Source organism: Ctenopharyngodon idella, chromosome 13, assembly GCF_019924925.1.
Source record: "Ctenopharyngodon idella isolate HZGC_01 chromosome 13, HZGC01, whole genome shotgun sequence".
Classification (NCBI taxonomy): Eukaryota; Metazoa; Chordata; class Actinopteri; order Cypriniformes; family Xenocyprididae; genus Ctenopharyngodon; species Ctenopharyngodon idella.
Genome location: NC_067232.1, coordinates 25,024,094 through 25,042,774, shown reverse-complemented (window position 1 = coordinate 25,042,774; position 18,681 = coordinate 25,024,094). Strand labels below are relative to the sequence as shown.

At 38.5% G+C, this 18,681-nt stretch overlaps 2 protein-coding genes across 3 annotated transcripts; one reads left to right on the top strand and one right to left on the bottom strand.

Moving 5' to 3' along the window:
* Positions 1-3,471: 3,471 nt before the first annotated feature.
* Positions 3,472-5,718, bottom strand: larp7 (La ribonucleoprotein 7, transcriptional regulator). Its single transcript, XM_051917077.1, has one exon. The coding sequence runs from the start codon at positions 5,528-5,530 to the stop codon at positions 3,878-3,880; it is 1,653 nt and encodes a 550-aa protein (XP_051773037.1). The 5' UTR covers positions 5,531-5,718; the 3' UTR covers positions 3,472-3,877.
* Positions 5,719-6,088: 370 nt separating this feature from the next.
* Positions 6,089-16,685, top strand: lbh (LBH regulator of WNT signaling pathway). 2 transcript variants are annotated; one of them, XM_051917089.1, is made up of 3 exons: positions 6,089-6,248; positions 12,756-12,856; positions 15,760-16,685. In XM_051917089.1, the coding sequence occupies exons 2-3, from the start codon at positions 12,779-12,781 to the stop codon at positions 15,967-15,969; spliced, it is 288 nt and encodes a 95-aa protein (XP_051773049.1). In that variant the 5' UTR covers positions 6,089-6,248; positions 12,756-12,778; the 3' UTR covers positions 15,970-16,685. The 2 variants fall into 2 exon arrangements, with proteins under 2 accessions (XP_051773049.1, XP_051773048.1); XM_051917088.1 differs by lacking the exon at positions 6,089-6,248 and adding an exon at positions 12,416-12,596.
* The last annotated feature ends 1,996 nt before the right edge of the window (positions 16,686-18,681 follow it).

Here is an 18,681-nt window from a genome sequence, read left to right as displayed (position 1 = left end):
GATTTATCTTTGCATTTGTACGATGGAGTTTGGTGTTTTTTCTATCGTTCTCTGTTGACACTACTTAATATTCTTATTAACTCAATAAAAATGTTTAGTTGTTGACAGACAGACACACACGCACGCACACACTTGATTGTAGCTCCATCTAGTGGAGAGTCTGGGTCACAGTTGAGCAGGTATCAGACAGCAGGTCATAAAATCATCAGTTCCAATCCTGTAAGACTTTCATTCATCTTCAGAACACAAATGAAGATATTTTAATGAAATATTAATCTCAAATGCACATTCACGTAATAACAACACCACACATGCGCCGTGATGCTCTTGTGAACACGTTTTGGAGATTAATATTTTGTAAATAAAGTGGTAAATTATGGTTAAGGGGTGGAATATACTCACAATGCTTAATAAAAAAAGAGGTTAAACCCCTAGAGTCACATGGATCACTTTAATGATGTCTTTACCTTTCTGGGCCTTGAAAGTGGTATTTGTGTAGTCTGTCAATGGAGGGACAGAAAGCTCTCAGATTTCATTAAAAATAACTTGTGTTCTGAAGATGAATGAAGGTCTAACGACAGAATTTTCATTTTGGGGTCAACTAACCCTTTAAATCGGTTTCATATCACAAACAAACTACTATCGTTCAAAAGTTTGGGATCAGCAAGATTTTTAATGTTTTTAAAAGAAGTTTCATCTGTATTTTTTTTTCAGGATTCTTTGATGAATAGAAAGTTCAAAAGAACAGCGTTTATTTGAAATATAATCTTTTGTAACATTAAAAATGTCTTTACTGTCACTTTTGATCGATTTAATGCATCCTTGCTGAATAAAAGTATAAATTTCTTTCATTTCTTTTTTAAAAAAAAATAAAAATAAAAATTCTTACTGACCCCAAACTTTTGAACAGTATAATGTTACAAAAGCTTTGTATTTCAGATAAATACTGTTCTTTAGAACTTTCTATTCATCAAGGAATCCTGAAAAAAAAAGTACACAACTGTTTTCAACATAATCAGAAATGTTTCTTGAGCAGCAAATCAGCATATTAGAATGATTTCTGAAGGATCATGTGACTCTGAAGACTGGAGTAATGATGCTGAAAATTCAGTTTTGCATCACAGGAATGAATTACTTTGTAAAATATTTTCAAATAGAAAACAGTTATTTTAAATTATAATAATATTTCACAATATTACTGTTTTTATTGTATTTTTAATTAAATAAATGCAGCCTTGGTGAGCAGAAGAGACATTAAAAATCTTACCTATCCAAACTTTTGAACGGTAGTATATATATATATATATATATATACACAGAGATGGGTAGTAACGGATTACATGTAATCTGTATTACGTAATCAGATTCCAAAAATCAAGTACTTGTAATTAGAGTAAACTACTTTTTAAAATACTCGTAATCAGACTACAGTTACTTTTTTATGGATTACATGATTACATATTATTTACACAATGGTAGTAAGTTGTTCACAATTCGCTGATTCTCCTAATTTTTCATTTTTATATTTTTTCATAATAAACCTGCCTCTTATATACGTTCGTGATTCTTCAAGTTTTTCCGGCGGTGAGGGGGAAATATAGATGAATATATGAAATATATATGAAATATATATGAAATAATAATAATAATATATAAAATATAGATGAAATATTTGATGTAGCAGTGATATTGCTGTGAATTTCATGTTTTTCAATATTTGTTTTTGTAATGTTGCTGTTTTCTAAATTTACTTAATTTTAAGTAAATATGTTTTAAAATCATAAGTGATTTTGTTTTATTCAGTGTTACTATCAGCAAACACTAACAGGTACATTAGTGTTAGTATTTTGCAGTATTGACTGTCCATACATTGCACTTTAAAAAGGATCTGTTGAGGCTCTTGTTGGTGAATAGAATATATATTTTTGGGAATATATTTTTTCTTTGTATCTGTCAAAATAGTACAAGATTATCCTACAACGTGACATCAAATATGGGTTAGCACAAAAGTAATCCAAAAGTAGTGAGATTACGTTACCAAAAAGTAATCTAAGAGATTATATTATTGATTACAAATTTTGTCATGTAATTTGTAATCAGTAACTGATCTACATATATATATATATATATATATATATACTTACAGTTTGGGATAGGTACGATTTTTAATGTTTTTAAAAGAAGTTTCGTCTGCTCACCAAGGCTGCAGTGTCCATGGTGACGGATAGTGGCGGGAAAGTAGCCTAGAACAAAGTAATGTGATTAAGGAAAACAAACTGAAAGTCCATGAAAACGAAGGCAATCTGAACATGACTGTGACACATACCCGCAGCACTTTCGGCAGCAGTTTCTCATTTGCCTATCTATTGATTTAATAACCCTCCTACTGCTAAAATCATCAGTTTCATCATCTGCTTTCCATAATGTAATACATACATTCATAAGCTGTGTTTTATCGCTAAGGGCCTCTAATTTGTCATGTTGACACACTCAATCCACATAGGCTATTTCTACCCATTTTTGCACCCACATTGTTCAAGTGTTTGTTATCTGTTAGCCTGTGTCTACTCTATATGTTATAAAGTGATATATTCGAACTGTTTTTGTCTATCTGGTCTCTTTTGATGTTCCTGGAGGCAACTAACGATAAACAGAACTCAACTTTCACTTGACTGCCAAGAGGCGGCGCTGTCGACACACGAACAGACGAGTCCGAGAGCGCGCGCCCCACAGTGTATGTGACACATTAAAGACAAAGTGAATTAATAATTTATCAGTGTAATAATACAAACATACAAAATTAACATTTAAAACTGTTCCATGTTTTAAAACGTAGTTAAACAAAACAAAATACTAAATTAATCAATTATTTTAAAAGACATTTAAAAATCATTTATTTGTTTCTCTTTGACAATATGAAGAAACTGTGAGGGAAACCGCTGCGTTTCCATGATATACAAAACATTAGTAGTCAACATTTGAAGTGGATCAAAAACGTTAATCCAAGCTGTTCTAAGAACTAAATTGTCCTAAGAAGAAGGTTTTGATCCACTTCAAATGTTGACTACTATATATATATACACAATATACTATATATATACACAATATACAATATATATAGTAGTGTGTTATTTGAGTCCTAATGATGGAAAATGAAAAGACTATTAAGATGAAGGAAGGAAGCCTACATGCAGTTGAACAGCTGGGGGAAATTATATATTGTTGTATTATGGGATGGAAAAGAAACAAATAATTTAAAAATAAATTGGTATATGCTTTCAAACAATACTGTAGCTTTTAAATGTAAAAAAAAAATAAAAAAAAATAAAAAAAATAAATAGGAATAGGTTAGGCCTACTTTTTAAGTTAAAATGCATGTCTGCTGCAGCTTTTTTTTTTATAAGGTTTATCAACAATTACATAAAAATACACAACCCTATTAACAACAAAATCACAAGACAAAAAGTAAAATAAAGTTTAAATTTAAAAAATAAATTTTATTTTCAAAAAGCCAATATGCAAACTTAATACGCAACTGATTTTGGAGCCTTCTCTGGCCATCAAAATATCATTCAGAAAAGATGACACACTACATTTTACAAACATACATTCTTCACACACTGCATACTAGACTCCAAACCAGATCTGTAAACAACTTAAATGTCCCAAGCAAAAAAACAAAACATCAGAAATGTATGTCTGTCAACATAAAAATAATAATGGTGGATATGCCAGACATCTTAATTCCAATATGAAACTCATTCATTACTGAACATTCCAATAATAACATAACAGGTCATAACAGCATAAAAGAAACATTTTCATTGGCTAGGTCATTTGAACTGGCATTTTGCTGAAACAATTATTGCTCAGACTGTTAGTCATCAAAGAAGATGTGCTTGCTTGCCTCCTTGGTCCGAGTGGTGATGATTTTCTCAGCTTTAGAAATGAGCTTCTCTCTTCCACACTTTTTTTCTCTAGGACTGTTCAGCTTTGCTTGTCGGTCCACCAAAATCTTCTGCCAGTACCTCTGCTCATGGTCACCTGAGAGCAGTTCAAGGTTCCAGTTGTATTTTTTCTGGAATTCTGATCGGGCTGTGATGACAGCCTGAGCATCTTCAGGGCTCTTGAAGCGAACGTGACCCTCCACATCTCCATCGAGAATGTCAACATAAGCCACAGCAGACACCTCAGACAGCAAATCCTTGATGCTCCTCTTGCTCGGCAGGGGCTGGTTAGAGCTAATCTTGACAATGACTCCACTCTCAAACTTGGGGCCAGAAGAGGGCTCTTTCTTAACCGTGTCCTTACTAGAAGCATCGTTGTTATTCTCTTTAGTCTTCTGGTTGATCTGAGAGACTGACTGCTTCAGAAGGGCCATGCAGCGCTTCTGCAGCGTCAGGTACTCCTGCTTCAGGTCCAACCACTCTTTTTTTGAGAGGACTCTAAGCGGGATGACCTCTTCGCCTATTTTCAATCTCTCCTTGAGCTTCTTCTTTCTCTTCCTCTTGGCCTTCAAAACAGAATCATCTTTCTTCTCGGAGTCTAACTGTTCTTCAATCTTGCTCTCAGATGACAAAACTTTCATCTCACCCTCCTCTTCTACTTTTCTCATTTTGGACGGAATCTCATCTTGTCCTTCTCCAGCTGATGCCTCAAAACTGCAGGATCTTCGTCTTTTCTTCTCAGCTTTCTTGCTTGCGGTGCTTGTCAGCGTTACAGGGTTTTCCATTTTAGATTCATCTGGCGACTGTTTCTTCAGCTCATTTGTCTCTAACGCTCCTTCTCTGTCCATCTTATTTACTTCCATTTCTTCAGCAGCACCGTTTTTAAGCTCACCTCGAGATCTTTTTTTCTTGCCATCCTCTTCATCATCTTTTGTGTCCTGGACAGCATCAAAGGGGATAGGCTTTTTGTTAAAGGTCTTAGGGAAGATTCCTGGCTTCCTTGGAGCATCTTCTGGAGGATTGTTCAGCATCTCAATAGCTTTCTGCGCTTGTTCTTCTGTCTCAAACTCCACAAATGCAAACCCTTTGGGGTCTCCTGTGGACTTGTACCTGGGGATACTAACATAAACCACATTTCCACACTTGCTAAACACTCGCTCGAGCCAAACGTGAGTGACCGTCTTTGGCAACAGCTCCACATAAACGGTGCGGCTGTCCACATCTTTTGGGGTTCCACCAAGTGGGTCCTTTCGTCGTACATGTGTTCCCTCAAGATTTACCTCTACTATTGTTGAATTTGCAAGAGCTCTGGCTATCAATTTGACATCCGTAGTCAATTTTTTCATCCGATTGAATGACGTCAAGACAGAAATGTCAATATATCCATCTCGTGACTGTTCAATCATATTTTTCAGGAATTTGTCCTTGTGAAGGTTCACATCACTAAACCAGAAATCAACCTGCTTCTTCACATCAGCCAGCAGTTGTTTCACACGAGATCTCTTCTTTTTCTCGTTCTCTTTCTTCTCGCTGAGGTTTGCACAGGCGGCATGCCCTCCTGAGGGAATCTCTGTGTCTATCATGTTGAGTCGCTTAAAAATAAGCTTCACCGACTTCCAAACTGTTTTTACTTACACAAAGACGGCCGCGCACAAATCTACAACGTTGAACCTTTCTTGCATGTTTGATAGTAGGTCGTCGTTAAAAAAAAAAAAAGTTCCCACTTCGTGTCGCATAAAGAAGACGTCGACGCGCCCGCTGACGTCACCGCTTAACGTTGATTGGCTCAGGACAATGACGTTTCGTCCTTGTTTAAAACGTCATTTCATTTTAAATTATTTTTTTTTAATACTGTGTGAACACTACCGAAACTCTGACAGTGTTTAGAATGAATCATTAAACCGAAAAGCAGGCTGGAAATTAATTATAAATACACTGGATTACAAATAGGCTAATTATTTATGTAAAAGCAGCGGTATTTATTTTGTATACAAACGTAAATCGCTGGTCTGCTACGAGAAGTTCGAGTTTTGCTCTTCTTCACTCTTTTCCTCTGATCCCCATTGACGAATTTATTTTCATTGAGGAATCTGAAGACCGCTCTCCTTTGTGGGCGTGGCTACAGCGGCCAGCCACGCCTCCTCTATAAAAGCCCGCATGCAGTCGCTGATGTGAGATAAGATGATCGCGCCGCTGATGAAACGCGTGTCTGACGCTCGTTTTCTGTAGATCTATCAACTGTTCGGTTCTGGACTAAACGCGTGCGGATGATCAGCGGATGAACTCGCGGGTCTGATACTGGTAAGATCCTAAACATCCTCTCATTAGCTCAGACTGATGTATTTTCCTTTCCGGACATGTATAGTTTTGTATTGTTGTATAGTTTATGTTTTTGACAGCTGTGTCTGTGACACTAATGTCCTTTGACGAATCTCTAACTGCACCATGTGATCGAGTGCACTAGCTAGTGTCCCTGTCTATGCTAGATTGTTTAATACTCAGAGTTAGAGCAATGCTTTCAACATCCTCAGCACCGAATGGTCCATTTGAGTCACTTCTTCATTCGTCTGAATCAACCTAGTCCAATCAAAGGTCACGAGAATCGCTTTCAGCTCGTGCACATTTCCGCCTGTATCGTCACACACACACACACACACACACAAATGAATGTTTCCATCTGTGAAATGACAAAACCTGTTTCTGAGGAGTTTCTCTTTGATTTACGGCTCCAGCTCATTATAACTCAAACACAGACACATTCTGTTCCTCTCGGTCTGTTTTTGATTAAGAGATCATTAGTGAAGAGCCTTGGTTTAGTTGTTCATTGTGTCTAGTCAGTGGAATCCTTCATCTGTGATCTAACCTTATGTTGCTTATCAACACACATTAATTCATGAAATGAGGGCAGTTTCTCAGAAATGCACACCTTATTGTTCTTTAAATGCTTGTCGTTTCAGTGTTTGACCCCAATGAAATGATAACTAAGAGTCAAGTCAGCTTTGTTTCTGTAGCGCTTCACACAGATTGTAGCAGTGATCAGCAGGTAAATAACAGAGTTAATGTTGTAAAGTTCAGCATCATTGTGCAAGCGCTCTTCTGTCAGTCATAAACTGAAGTGTCATCAGTTCAGAGAGTAATAGCCTTGGCAACGCCCTAGCAACTGTTTATAAACCAGTTCAGTGATGATTGATCTTACACAGTCCTCTGCCAAACCTCTAAACTCTGAATTAAAGAGTAGCCACTGAACAGATGCACTCTGGGTAATGCACTCGTTCGGTGTGTCCAGGCTCTCAGAGTCTCCGTCTGTCACTCTGTGTCCTCGTCTCGACATTTGGCATCAGGCCTTTGGCTCAACTTGGTGGAAAATAAATCCTGTCACCTTATTGAGGTTAATGATGATCTGTCTGCACGATATTTTTGTACCCTAGAAATATTATTACAAATGTAAAATAGCTGTTTTCTATGGGAATATATAGTAAAATGTAATTTATTCCTGTGATCAAAGCTGAATTTTCCGCAGTCTTCAGTGTCGCATGATCCTTCAGAAATCATTCTAATATGCTGATTTGCTGCTCAAAAAAACATTTCTGATTAAAACAGTTCAAAACAGTTGTGCTGCTTCATATTTTTTTTGTGGAAACTGTGATACATTTTATTTTTCAGGATTCTTTGATGAATAAAAAGTTCGAAAGTAACTTTATAAATGTATTTTGATCAGTTTAATGCCAATAAAAGTATTCATTTCTTTCACCCAAACTCGCTGTTGAAACAGTGAAACACAAACTGAGACTCCGTGTGAAGGTGTGTTGATGAACCGTTGACCCGTTGTTCTGTATTTTTACTGGGATTGTTCCATTATTTCTGGCTCTGGATTATTTTAGCAGCGCTCCGCTGGAGGAGGTTGAATCGTATCCTTCTCCTCCACTTCCTCTGCTTGTGATCTTTGTGTTTTATTAGACTGATCTTCTGTTATTCTTCTCTGAGCAGGATGTTTACACGTTCTTCCCGCTGAAATATCACTGTCAGTACTGGAGTGTTTCTCTCTCCTTCATCGTCCACTAAGCTCTGTCACTGCGCCTGCGTGTCTGTCTCTCTGCCTGTCTCCAGTCTGTCTATCTCTCTGTCCGTCCGTCTGACTGACTGACTGACTGACTGACTGATTGACTGACTGCCTGCCTGCCTGTCTCCAGTCCGTCTGTCCGTCTGTCTGTCTCTCTTTGCCTGTCTTGTCTGTCTCTCTGTCTGCCTTTCTATCTCCAGTCTGCCTGCCTCTCTGTCTGTATGTCTCCAGTCTGTCTGTCTGTTTCTCTCTCCAGTCTGTCTGTCTCTAGTCTGCCTGCCTCTCTGTCTGTCTGTCCGTCTGTCCGTCTGTCTGTCTGTCTCCAGTCTGTCTGTCTGTCTGTCTGTCTCTCTTTGCCTGTCTCTCTGTCGGCCTTCTATCTCCACTCTGCCTGTCTGTCTGTTTGTCTGTCTGTCTGCCTGTCTCCAGTCTGTCTGTCTCCATTCTTAAAAATATTTAACGCAATTAACGCAGTATCCAATTTCTGCGTTATATGATCACGCTCTTATTCATGCAAATGCTTTTAAACCATTCAAGCGTGGCAAGACAAAAGAGAATGCGCTGTTAGTGAATGTCCTGCCTATGCGACACACACAAAACGTGCGCTTCAAGTTCTCTTCCGCGCTTGAACAAACCATAACACACAAATGTCCGTTTTGTCAAGTATCCTCATAAGAGCAGTCTTAAATGAGTTAAATTAAGTCTTAAATGACCGTAAAGATTTGTGAGAAAATAGGACGCGTCAGGTCCACATCGTGTGCAACAGCGGCAGATCTTAAAGTGTCATTAATGTTAATCAAAGAACAAAGGTAAGAGAGAGAATTACTCACTGCTCTTGACTTAAACTTCTGTTCCTTATTTATTTGGTTCCACAGTTTGATTTTCAGTTTTTTTTTTTTTTATAGAAACGCTGTGTAAGTTAGCCTATTTGTTATTTTATATTAGGCCTAGCATGGTGTATTCTTCTTATTCGTTTTGTTAATACACGTTCTCTATTTAATATAAGCAAGTTTGTTGTTGTACTGTTTTGTTGTGTTTTTCAGTAAGAATAATAACCCACCATTCAAGCAATTGCCGCAAATTTGAAAGTGAAAGTAAAATGCGCACGGCCGCACACGGCCACACGGGCATTCATTAGCGATTTTAAAAAAAGAAGTGGAGGCCCTGGTGACACCGGTATTACCGGTGTTGTCACATGTCAATTTAAGCGGTGGGAAAATTTTCTCACCGTCACATCCCTACTGTCTTTCTGTTTCCAGTCTGTCCATCTGTCTGTCTTGTTGTCCATCTCATCAAGCGCGTCTCTCTGCTTGTTGACTGTTCTGTACTGTTATCTCTCACAATAATGCCTCGCTCAGTTTTCTGTGTTTGAACAAGAGACTGTATTGTACTCACTTTTCTAAAGGACGATATTTCTCACACTTACTGTTCCTTCATTTTTATATTTCCGCATTTCTCTCTATTGTTCAGACTTTCACAGGAAGTCATAAAGAACCCTTTGGATATCTCAGCCAATCAGGTGTGATGCGTCGTCTGAGTGAACTGTCAGTAGCTCTATTTCCAATCACCCATTTTTTTTAATGTGAATTTTGGGATATTGCATTAAAAAACGCTGTATGGAAATGGCAAGAAATTCTAAAAATGTGCATAAAAAACGTATGCGCTCAATTGAGGTGCATAAACTACGATGGAAACACATTTACTGAACAAATCTCTCGATGCGCAACAAAAACCTCAGGTGACTTTGCCTTAGCAGAAGCTGTGATTGGATAACTGGACTAACCAGCGGACCAATCGCATCTCAAATGTTGGTTTGGTGGTTCTGAAACGCCTGAGCCAAAGTCTGTCATCAGAATGATTTGGTTTAATTCCCTCCAGAAGCGTCTCACACATTTGCGCTCCCAAACACCAGTATCCGAACGCAAGAGAACATGACAGCGTTTATTGAGTTTCATCTCCCGCTCTGATACACAACTCATTTATGATGGAGCAAATAAGAGCCTGATTGCAGCAACTTACATTTTATTACTGATATTTTGTGCCAATTTCCCAAGAAGTGACAATTTTGTTCTCTTGAACACATGCTGCTTTATTTGCAAATGTTTTATGCCATATTCTAATTTTGCGCATAAGTTAAATTTGCAACTTTGAATGGAAACATACAGTAGCTATTGATAAAAGAGTGTTAAAGGATTAGTTCACTTTCAAATTAAAATTAGCCCAAACTTTACTCACCCTCAAGCCATCCTAGGTGTATATGACTTTCTTCTTTCTGATGAACACAGTCGGAGAAATATTAATAAATATCCTGACGCATCCGAGCTTTATAATGGTAGTGAGCGGGATCAACAAGTATGAGCTGAAGAAAGTGCATCCATCCATCATAAACATGTGCTCCACACGGCTCCAGGGGGTTAATAAAGTGATGAAGCAAAGCGATGCATTTGTGTAGCAAAAAAAATCCATATTTAACAAGTTATAAAGTCAAATATCTAGCTTCCATCAGACCGCCTTCCTTATTCAACTTACGAAGAAAGTGTAAAACTCTCGCAGTTCAACTGACTCAACGGCATTTCTGTTTTTTTCGTAAGTTGAATATGGAAGGCGGTCTGGCGAAAGCTAGATATTTTACTTCACAACTTAAATATGGATTTTTTTTTTGACACAAACGTATCGCTTTGCTTCAGAAGGCCTTTATTAACCCCCCAGAGATGTGTGGAATATGTTTATGATTTTTCAGCTCATACTTGTTGATCCCACTCACTGCCATTAAAAAGCTTGGATATTTATTAATATATCTCCGTTTGTGTTCATCAGAAAGAAGAAAGTCATATACACCTAGGATGGCTTGAGGGTGAGTAAAGTTTGGGCTAATTTTCATTTGAAAGTGAACTAATCCTTTAACACTCTTTTATCAATAGCTACTGTATGTTTCCATCCAAAGTTGCAAATTTAACTTATGCGCAAAATTAGAATATGGCATAAAACATTTGCAAATAAAGCAGCGTGTGTTCAAGAGAACAAAATTGTCACTTCTTGGGAAATTGGCACAAAATATCAGTCTTCAGTGACGTTCCTTTCTGCTGTTTTTATGATGAAAGGTGGTGTCGTGTTCATTATTTATTTTTTATATAAACTAGAAATGTTTCCCCAAGAGTAGTTTATGTCATGAAGTTGACATGTCTTTATCTTTTATTGTACTGCTTTGGCTTTACGATGCGTCAGATTTGGTTTCGTTCATGCATGAGGTTTATTTGTATCAAGGACAATCGGCTGAGCGAAACAAAAACACGCCCAATGTCACAAGTTTGACTGTGTTTATGAGCTGGCTCTGATGAAATGCTCAGAAGTCATTTAAATGTATAATAAATGGTTTTATTTCAGACAGAGAGGGATGATGAAGTGAATTGGTGCATCAGCTGATTCTAATGCATGCGATCTAGTTTGATGGGTTCTGGTTTGGTTTTGTGTCAGTCATTTTGAGAGTGTTATGTGGTGGAGATGTGGAACAAGTGCTGAAAATACACCACACTTATGATTTTGATATGGTCATGTGATTGAAACTGTATTCAGTTTGGTTGGGTTCAGAAACATTCAACAGAGTGAATAGATGCTGTAAAAAAAACCTGATGATGTAGAAACTCAAGAACATTGAGGATTTTGTCAGTGTTAGTGTTGTGTCAGATGGTGACATAGATTGTCCCATCAGCCTTGGGAGGCCGGGTCACAAAATCAATGCGGACTGATTTGGGACAGTGTGGAAAATCCAATGAGCAGAAAGCTTGAGCACATCATGTCACCTGTTCGGGCCTCGCGGTCACTGCGTCTCCGTCTGAGAGATGAGAGTTTAAATAGCCAGTGTGAGAAACAGCAGAAGCCTTTAAGCTTTTATATAGAGCCTGTTCTTCTCACAATGTGCAGTGCGGTGGCTCTTCAGTTTGGTCACCGTGAGCTGACCTTTGACCTCTGAATCCCTGCAGCGCTGGAAGCAGATCAGCATATTGTTTGAACCTGAAGCCAGTGGAAAGTTCCAGCGTGTCTGTCTCTGCACAAGCTTCAAACACGCCCACTGCGCTTTCACTATGACGGATCAGATCAGCGCTGCTCTCCATTGTGTGATTGGTCATTAGTGAAATGAAAGGTGTGTAAAGCGAGGTAAAGGTTGACATTTTCATTCAGATGATTTTGTCCGGGAGATTTTGGGATTATCCCATCCATGATGGATAAAGCAGCTGACGTCGTCTTGTTTTAAGCGTGTTAGCCGTTATGCAATGTGTTTCAAATTTTAGCTTATGAACGGGGGCGGATCTCAATAATTTTTAGCGTCCTACACTCCACTTTACTTAATTTCACCAGTTCAGCTTGCCTTTAGTAGAAAGAGCAGTGAGCTTGGATCGGTTCAGTGTGTTCAGTCACACAATGTTTGTTTAAATGTTATTGTAATGTTTTTGTCAGGGACGGTTCAGATGTAGAAGAGTTGGTGTGTTTTGGGGGTTTCCACTGCGGTGAAGCTGCACTTCAGGACGCTTCATGAAGAGCTTCCTGTATGTTGTTGCTCAGAAAGCGATTACCGTGCAAACGCCTGTGCGGTGAGAAATGTGCTTGTTGCAGGAGACTCGTTTGAGCTCATCTCATTTTACTGTAGTTTCATAAGCGCAGCCACAAAATGATTTTTGCGAGTCTTTGCGTCCAGCTCAAATATAATCAATGCTTTTGATCTAATTCTCTGTGTGTTTGTATGTGTGCAGCTCAGCGTCTGAAGCGTGCCGCGATGACTGACGTGATGATCAGCGCCACACCGATGGACGACATGAGGCTCAGTCCCAGCAAAGACCGGCTCACCTTCCAGGTAACGTCTGACCCACATACAGTCTGCAGTGAGATGTGTTCGAGAAAACTCTTGACGAGCTAACATACATACAGCCCTATCAAATCAGTTTAGTTTCACACATTCTGCTTTTTCTGAATTAATGGTTTAGTAAACATAAAGGATGTATAATCATTTGAATTTATAAATCTTTTAAGTGATGCTATTTTAAAGGCTCCTAATGTTGTTTTAGAAGTCTCCTACAACAGGTTTACATGCATCAAAGGTCAAAAAACACTTTAATTTTCTTATAATATCCATTGCAGCATCAGCTCTTTTCTCAGTGTCTGAAACGGTTCGTTCAAGGATTCGGTCTCTCTAAACCCCGCCTTTCTGAGAGTCTGCTCTGCTCTGATTGGTCAGATGGCCCAATCTGTTGTGATTGGTCGGAAACCAAAACACTCATTAGCATATCTGAATTGCAATTCTTCCTTGATACACAGTGATACGAACAGTAAAGATGGTGTCGGTTTTACCGTATCATTCTCATCAAAGTGGATTTTCTTTGACAGCAGAAAACAGCGTCTTCTCGACATGAACAGCACGAACCAAACTCTTCCAGCCTCAGACACAATGACAGTGTTTGAGGGTGGGGCAAAGGAGACGCTGTTCAGCCAATGACGACAATAGACTGCCATTATGCAAATTAGTTACAAACCTACATATGTTCAGCAGGAAGTGAGACTGGAATTACTGATGACTCGTTTTTGAGGCAGTTCAGAATCGCTTTTCTTTTAGAAAACAAAAAAAAAACATTTATCTGAACTCTGATCTGAAAGGAAATATCCCAAAAAGCATAATAGGGGCACTATAACAATTTAAGAATTTATTAAATTTTTAACAATAATAGTGCCCCATGAAATGTTTTATTTTTTCAGAATTTCTTATTATTATCAAAAACAGTGGAAAGCAAATTAATTCACACACACTTGTCCATATCGATATTTGATACCATACTTTTGCTCCAAAATTCGCCCAATTCCACCACAACATTTCACTTTATTGACTGGGTTCCACGTGTCCGTCTGCATTTTCCGCATCGCAGAAATCATAGATCCCTGTATATCATTTGAAGAACAAAATATCATCTGTTCATCACAATGTCTTTTCTGGTACAGTTGATGTTTTCCAGTTGCTTTCAGTTCTGACTCTTTAAAATTTCCCCTGAGCTGTTGGAGGTGAAAATGTGTATGAAAACCCAATATGAGTGTCCATGTTCAGATCACATGCACTTCATTTTGAGACATTTTTCAGAAAACAAGACTTAAAGGGTTAATTGACCCTTCGCCGGAAGTTTGATTGATAAGCGATCTAACCAATCATAACGGCCGAATCCGCCATTTTGTCTGACAAAGTAGTCAGGAGTTAGAAGATTAACCTCGGTGGACTTGAACTTGAAAAATGGCGTGTACTGACGTCTTTCCGTGTTTGAAACAACATTCCTTCTCGTGTTCATTCATGTTTATTTGATGCTATAAATTAACTATTAGGAAGAGATTATCGGTTCATGAGCCTCTTGAGCTGAGGTACTACAGCAATCTGTCACTAATCACGGCACATTAAAGAGCCACAAAACGTTTTTTATTGTTCAAAATTCTTAAAAAATTACACAATTTGAAAGCTGGGACTTTGTTTAATATCATAAGTAACCTGCTCTGTCTTGTCTGTCGACGTGTTTTCAGTGTCCTCTTTGCTCCGCGATGCATTTTTCACTCTGTGTGGCGTGACAGCGCCATGGCTTGTCGGACAAAACAACAGTAACTAACGGGGGCGGGTCTTTGCGAAGGGTCAATTCACCCACAAATGAAATTTCTGTCATTAATTACTCACCCTCATGTCGTTCCACACCCGTAAGACCTTCGTTCATCTTCAGAACACAAATTAAGATATTTTTGATGAAATCCGAGAGTTTTTTTTCCCATAGATTCCCATAGATTCATTCAAGGTCCAGAAAAGTAGTAAAGACATCATTAAAATAGTCAATAGTCATGAAGCGACGAGAATGACAGGGTAGAGAAGAAATTGTTGAATAAAGTCATTATTTTTGTTTGTTTTTGCGTACAAAAAGTATTCTCGTCACTTCATAACATTAAGGTTGAACCAATGTAGTCACGTTGACTATTTTAACGATGTCTTTACTACTCTTCTGGACCTTGAATGATGGTAATTACGTTGCTTTCTATAGGAGATAAAAAAAAAACTCGGATTTCATCAAAAATATCTTAATTTGTGTTCTGAAGATGAAGGAAGGTCTTACGGGTGTGGAACGACATGAGGGTGAGTAATTAATGACAGAAATTTCATTTTTGGGTGAACTAACCCTTTAATATCTTCAGTCAATTTGCTTCTCCACTAAATGTATCCTTCGGGGACAAATAAACTTTATTCTTATCCTCAAGAGTGTTTAGATAGATGTACTGGAAAACAAGACAGAAACACTGAGGAAAAACATCATTTCATGTGAACCCTCTATAGAAATATGTCGTCTCTCTTTAAAATGCCAGGCTGATGTTCTTATTCCTCTGTTATTGTTCAGAGTTCAGTTATTTTTAGTCTAAAGCTTCAGTCTCAGGCTCTGCTGTTGTTTATGGATCGAGGGGTCAGACGAGGGTCTCATGGTTCGGCTCCTGTTATAGAACATCTCTTGCTCTGTTTGTCCTTTTCTTTTCATCGGTTTTCTTTCTCATCATTCACACACACAGTCTAATGTTCTTTCCACTGGCCTGTTGCCCAGATGGTGTTATTGGTTTCCATGTATGTCACTGAATGATGCCGAGCTAAAAATACACCCTAGAATTCAGTCGAAACAAGTCTTCTGGACGTCAGGGGAAGAAAGATAAACACAGTGAAGTTTCACCGAACGTTCTCCACCTTTCTCCTCTCAGATCTTTCCGGATCCGTCCGACTTCGAGCGCTGTTGTAAGCTGAAGGACCGGCTGCCGTCCATCGTGGTGGAGCCGACGGAGGGCGAGGTGGAGAGCGGAGAGCTGCGCTGGCCGCCTGAGGAGTTCCTGGTGAGCGAGGAGGACGAGGAGGAGGAGGAGGAGGAGGAGGAAGACCTGCAGAACGGACAGATGCAGAACTCTCAGCATTAGAGAGGATCAGACTGTCTCACACAGCAGCACGTAGAATAACTCCATCACACAAAAACACAGAACTTCGATCTGACGCAATGAGACACTCGCACTGTTGTGTGTCAGAAGATTATTGACTATCTGCTGTGAGATGATGATGACGATGGTGTGAGTCTGTCCTGCTCATTCCTGACATTTACACGCTTCTCTGAATAACACACAGATCTTCTTCCAAATAACAGCATATGCCCGTGATGTTTGTAAACAAAGGCATGTGGGTTTTACTGTAAATATTCTCAGTTCAAGATGAATTACAGGTAAGAAGTCTTTGGCTTTAGTGTGTCCGTCTGCATCATCATCCCTGTGTCTCTTTATACAACGGAAATCTGTAGGAAAATCATCATTTGACCGCAGAAGAACTGACCCTTGTGTCTCGTGTTATGGATTTTAAATCTGTCTGTGTTTGTATCCGTGTTCGTATGCGCACATACATATATATATATATATATATATATATATATATAGATATATATATATATATATATATATATATATATATATATATATATATAGATATATAGATATATAGATGTCAGTGTTTGTGATCACAGATCACTTCCCGTCTGTTTGTCGCTCTTCATCTGTAAAGACTCAGGGAGTTTTCTCTTGTTTTGTATGTACGCCACTTTCTCTCTGTGACTGACAGAGGCTGTAAATAAACAAAAGTGCTTTCCCAACCAGTGTTTCCCGAGCCTCTTTCCTCTCTGTGTTTTAAAGTCACCATGAAATCAAAATGGACAACTCTTGTTTTTTTTTTTTTTATGGAATATTGCAGTGTTTATTCTAAATTATTTATCATTGCGCATCATTATTGTTTTAAATTCATGTGTCTTATAATCTTAATTCAGAAAACGTCCCCTCCCTCTTGCTGTGACATCTCTTCTCTGAAGACGAGGGCGGGGCAACCTGTCACTCACATGAGATCCACCAATAGCAAACCACAACCATCCAATCAATTCCCCACGGACAAAATCAAGCCCCACCTTACATTTGTTCTTGTTCTATAAGCCGTTTCACTCGGATATATACGGAACAATAGGGAGGAAAAAAGACCAGCGCAACTTTCCTTTTTTAACATGGAAGAAAATGGCATGCGGAATATGTGTGTTTATGTACAGAAGCTCCTGTTGTGAACACATCCTTCTCAGTGTTTATAAGATGCTCTGAGAACGTCTATATCCTGGTTTGATTCGCAGCACAAAGGCTTTAAATGCATGTTGTGACTTCCTGCAGAACGCCTGTGTACATGTGCATGTGTGTGTTGTGAATGTGCACGCTTACTGTATTTAGTCGCACTAACCGCACATTGCCTTCCTGTCTCCATAGGTTAACTTCGAAACTAGCACACTTCCTCTCCGGTGAGCAGCAATGCTGCTTGAGCCTCAGCAGACTCTTATTGTTGGTTATTTATCAAGTTAACTCCGTTCTTAACCTGTAACAATCAGTACATGCACTGATAGACTGTAGCGATGGGTAGGTGATGTTCCCGCCAGTAGAGAAATGACTTATCCTTCTTATTCCCGACAAGCCTACTGCGTTTTGAATTAAGGGTGGTACTTCCGGTTTGGGGAACTTCCATTTAAAAAGACTGAAATTAATCATTTACAATCATAAGGTTGCCCTACAAATAAAGCTTACCCATCAGTTTGACTGAATGAGCTGTCAATTTTTCTTCATGTTTTATTTTCAGACGTCATGAGAAATAACATAACGCTTGCGCTTTAGTGTGACGTTATATCATGAATATCTATGGCAAGAGCTCTTTTTAGTCACTGCGTTCTATTCCTCATGATTATTTTTTTCCCTCTTTGCAGTATGAAAAAAGACAACATATACTGCACATTTGTGGTCTGTTCTCCTAATTTAATTTATAATATATCCAATTAAAGGGTTAGTTCACGCAAAAATGTAATTTCTGTCATTAATTACTCACCCTCATGCCGTTCCACACCTGTAAGACCTTTGTTCATCTTCAGAGCACAAATTAAGATATTTTTGATGAAATCTGAGGTTTTTTATCCATAGAAAGCAATGAAACTACCACATTCAAGGTCCAGAAAAATAGTAAAGACATCGTTAAAATAGTCAACGTGACTAGAGTGGTTCAACCTTAATGTTACGAAGCGACGAGAATACTTTTTGTGCGCAAAAACAAAACAAAAATGACTTTATTCAACAATTTCTTTTCTACCCTGTCGTTCTCCTACGCAGTTGACGCAGTGCATCGCTTGTGTTTACGTCCGAATGCTGGCTCAGTATTGGCCGACGCTGTTCACGTGGGCAGCACAACACGTGTGTGATGCTGATGCAGGAGCCGACCAGTCGGTGTTCAGACGTAGAAACTGCAACGTAGGAGAATGACAGGGGAGAGATGAATTTGTTGAATAAAGTCATTCTTTTTGTTTTGTTTTTACACAAAAAGTATTCTCCTCACTTCATAACATTAAGGTTGAACCACTGCAGTCACGTTGACTATTTTAACAATGTCTTTAATACCTTTCTGGACCTTGAATGTGGTAATTTCGTTGCTTTCTATGGGAGATAAAAAACATCGGATTTCATCAAAAATATCTTAATTTGTGTTCTGAAGATGAATGAAGGTCTTATGGGTGTGGAACGACATGAGGTTGAGTAATTAATGACAGAAATTTCATTTTTGCGTGAACTAACCCT

What these genes read in the sequence shown, in the direction of transcription:
- larp7 (XM_051917077.1), bottom strand. Translation starts at nt 5,530, where the DNA reads ATGATAGACACAGAGATTCCCTCAGGAGGGCATGCCGCCTGTGCAAAC.
- lbh (XM_051917088.1), top strand. Translation starts at nt 12,554, where the DNA reads ATGTTGTTGCTCAGAAAGCGATTACCGTGCAAACGCCTGTGCG. An exon ending in ACCGTGCAAACGCCTGTGCG is followed by an intron (nt 12,597 to 12,755) that starts GTGAGAAATGTG and finishes GTATGTGTGCAG; the next exon opens with CTCAGCGTCTGAAGCGTGCC. An exon ending in AAGACCGGCTCACCTTCCAG is followed by an intron (nt 12,857 to 15,759) that starts GTAACGTCTGAC and finishes TTCTCCTCTCAG; the next exon opens with ATCTTTCCGGATCCGTCCGA.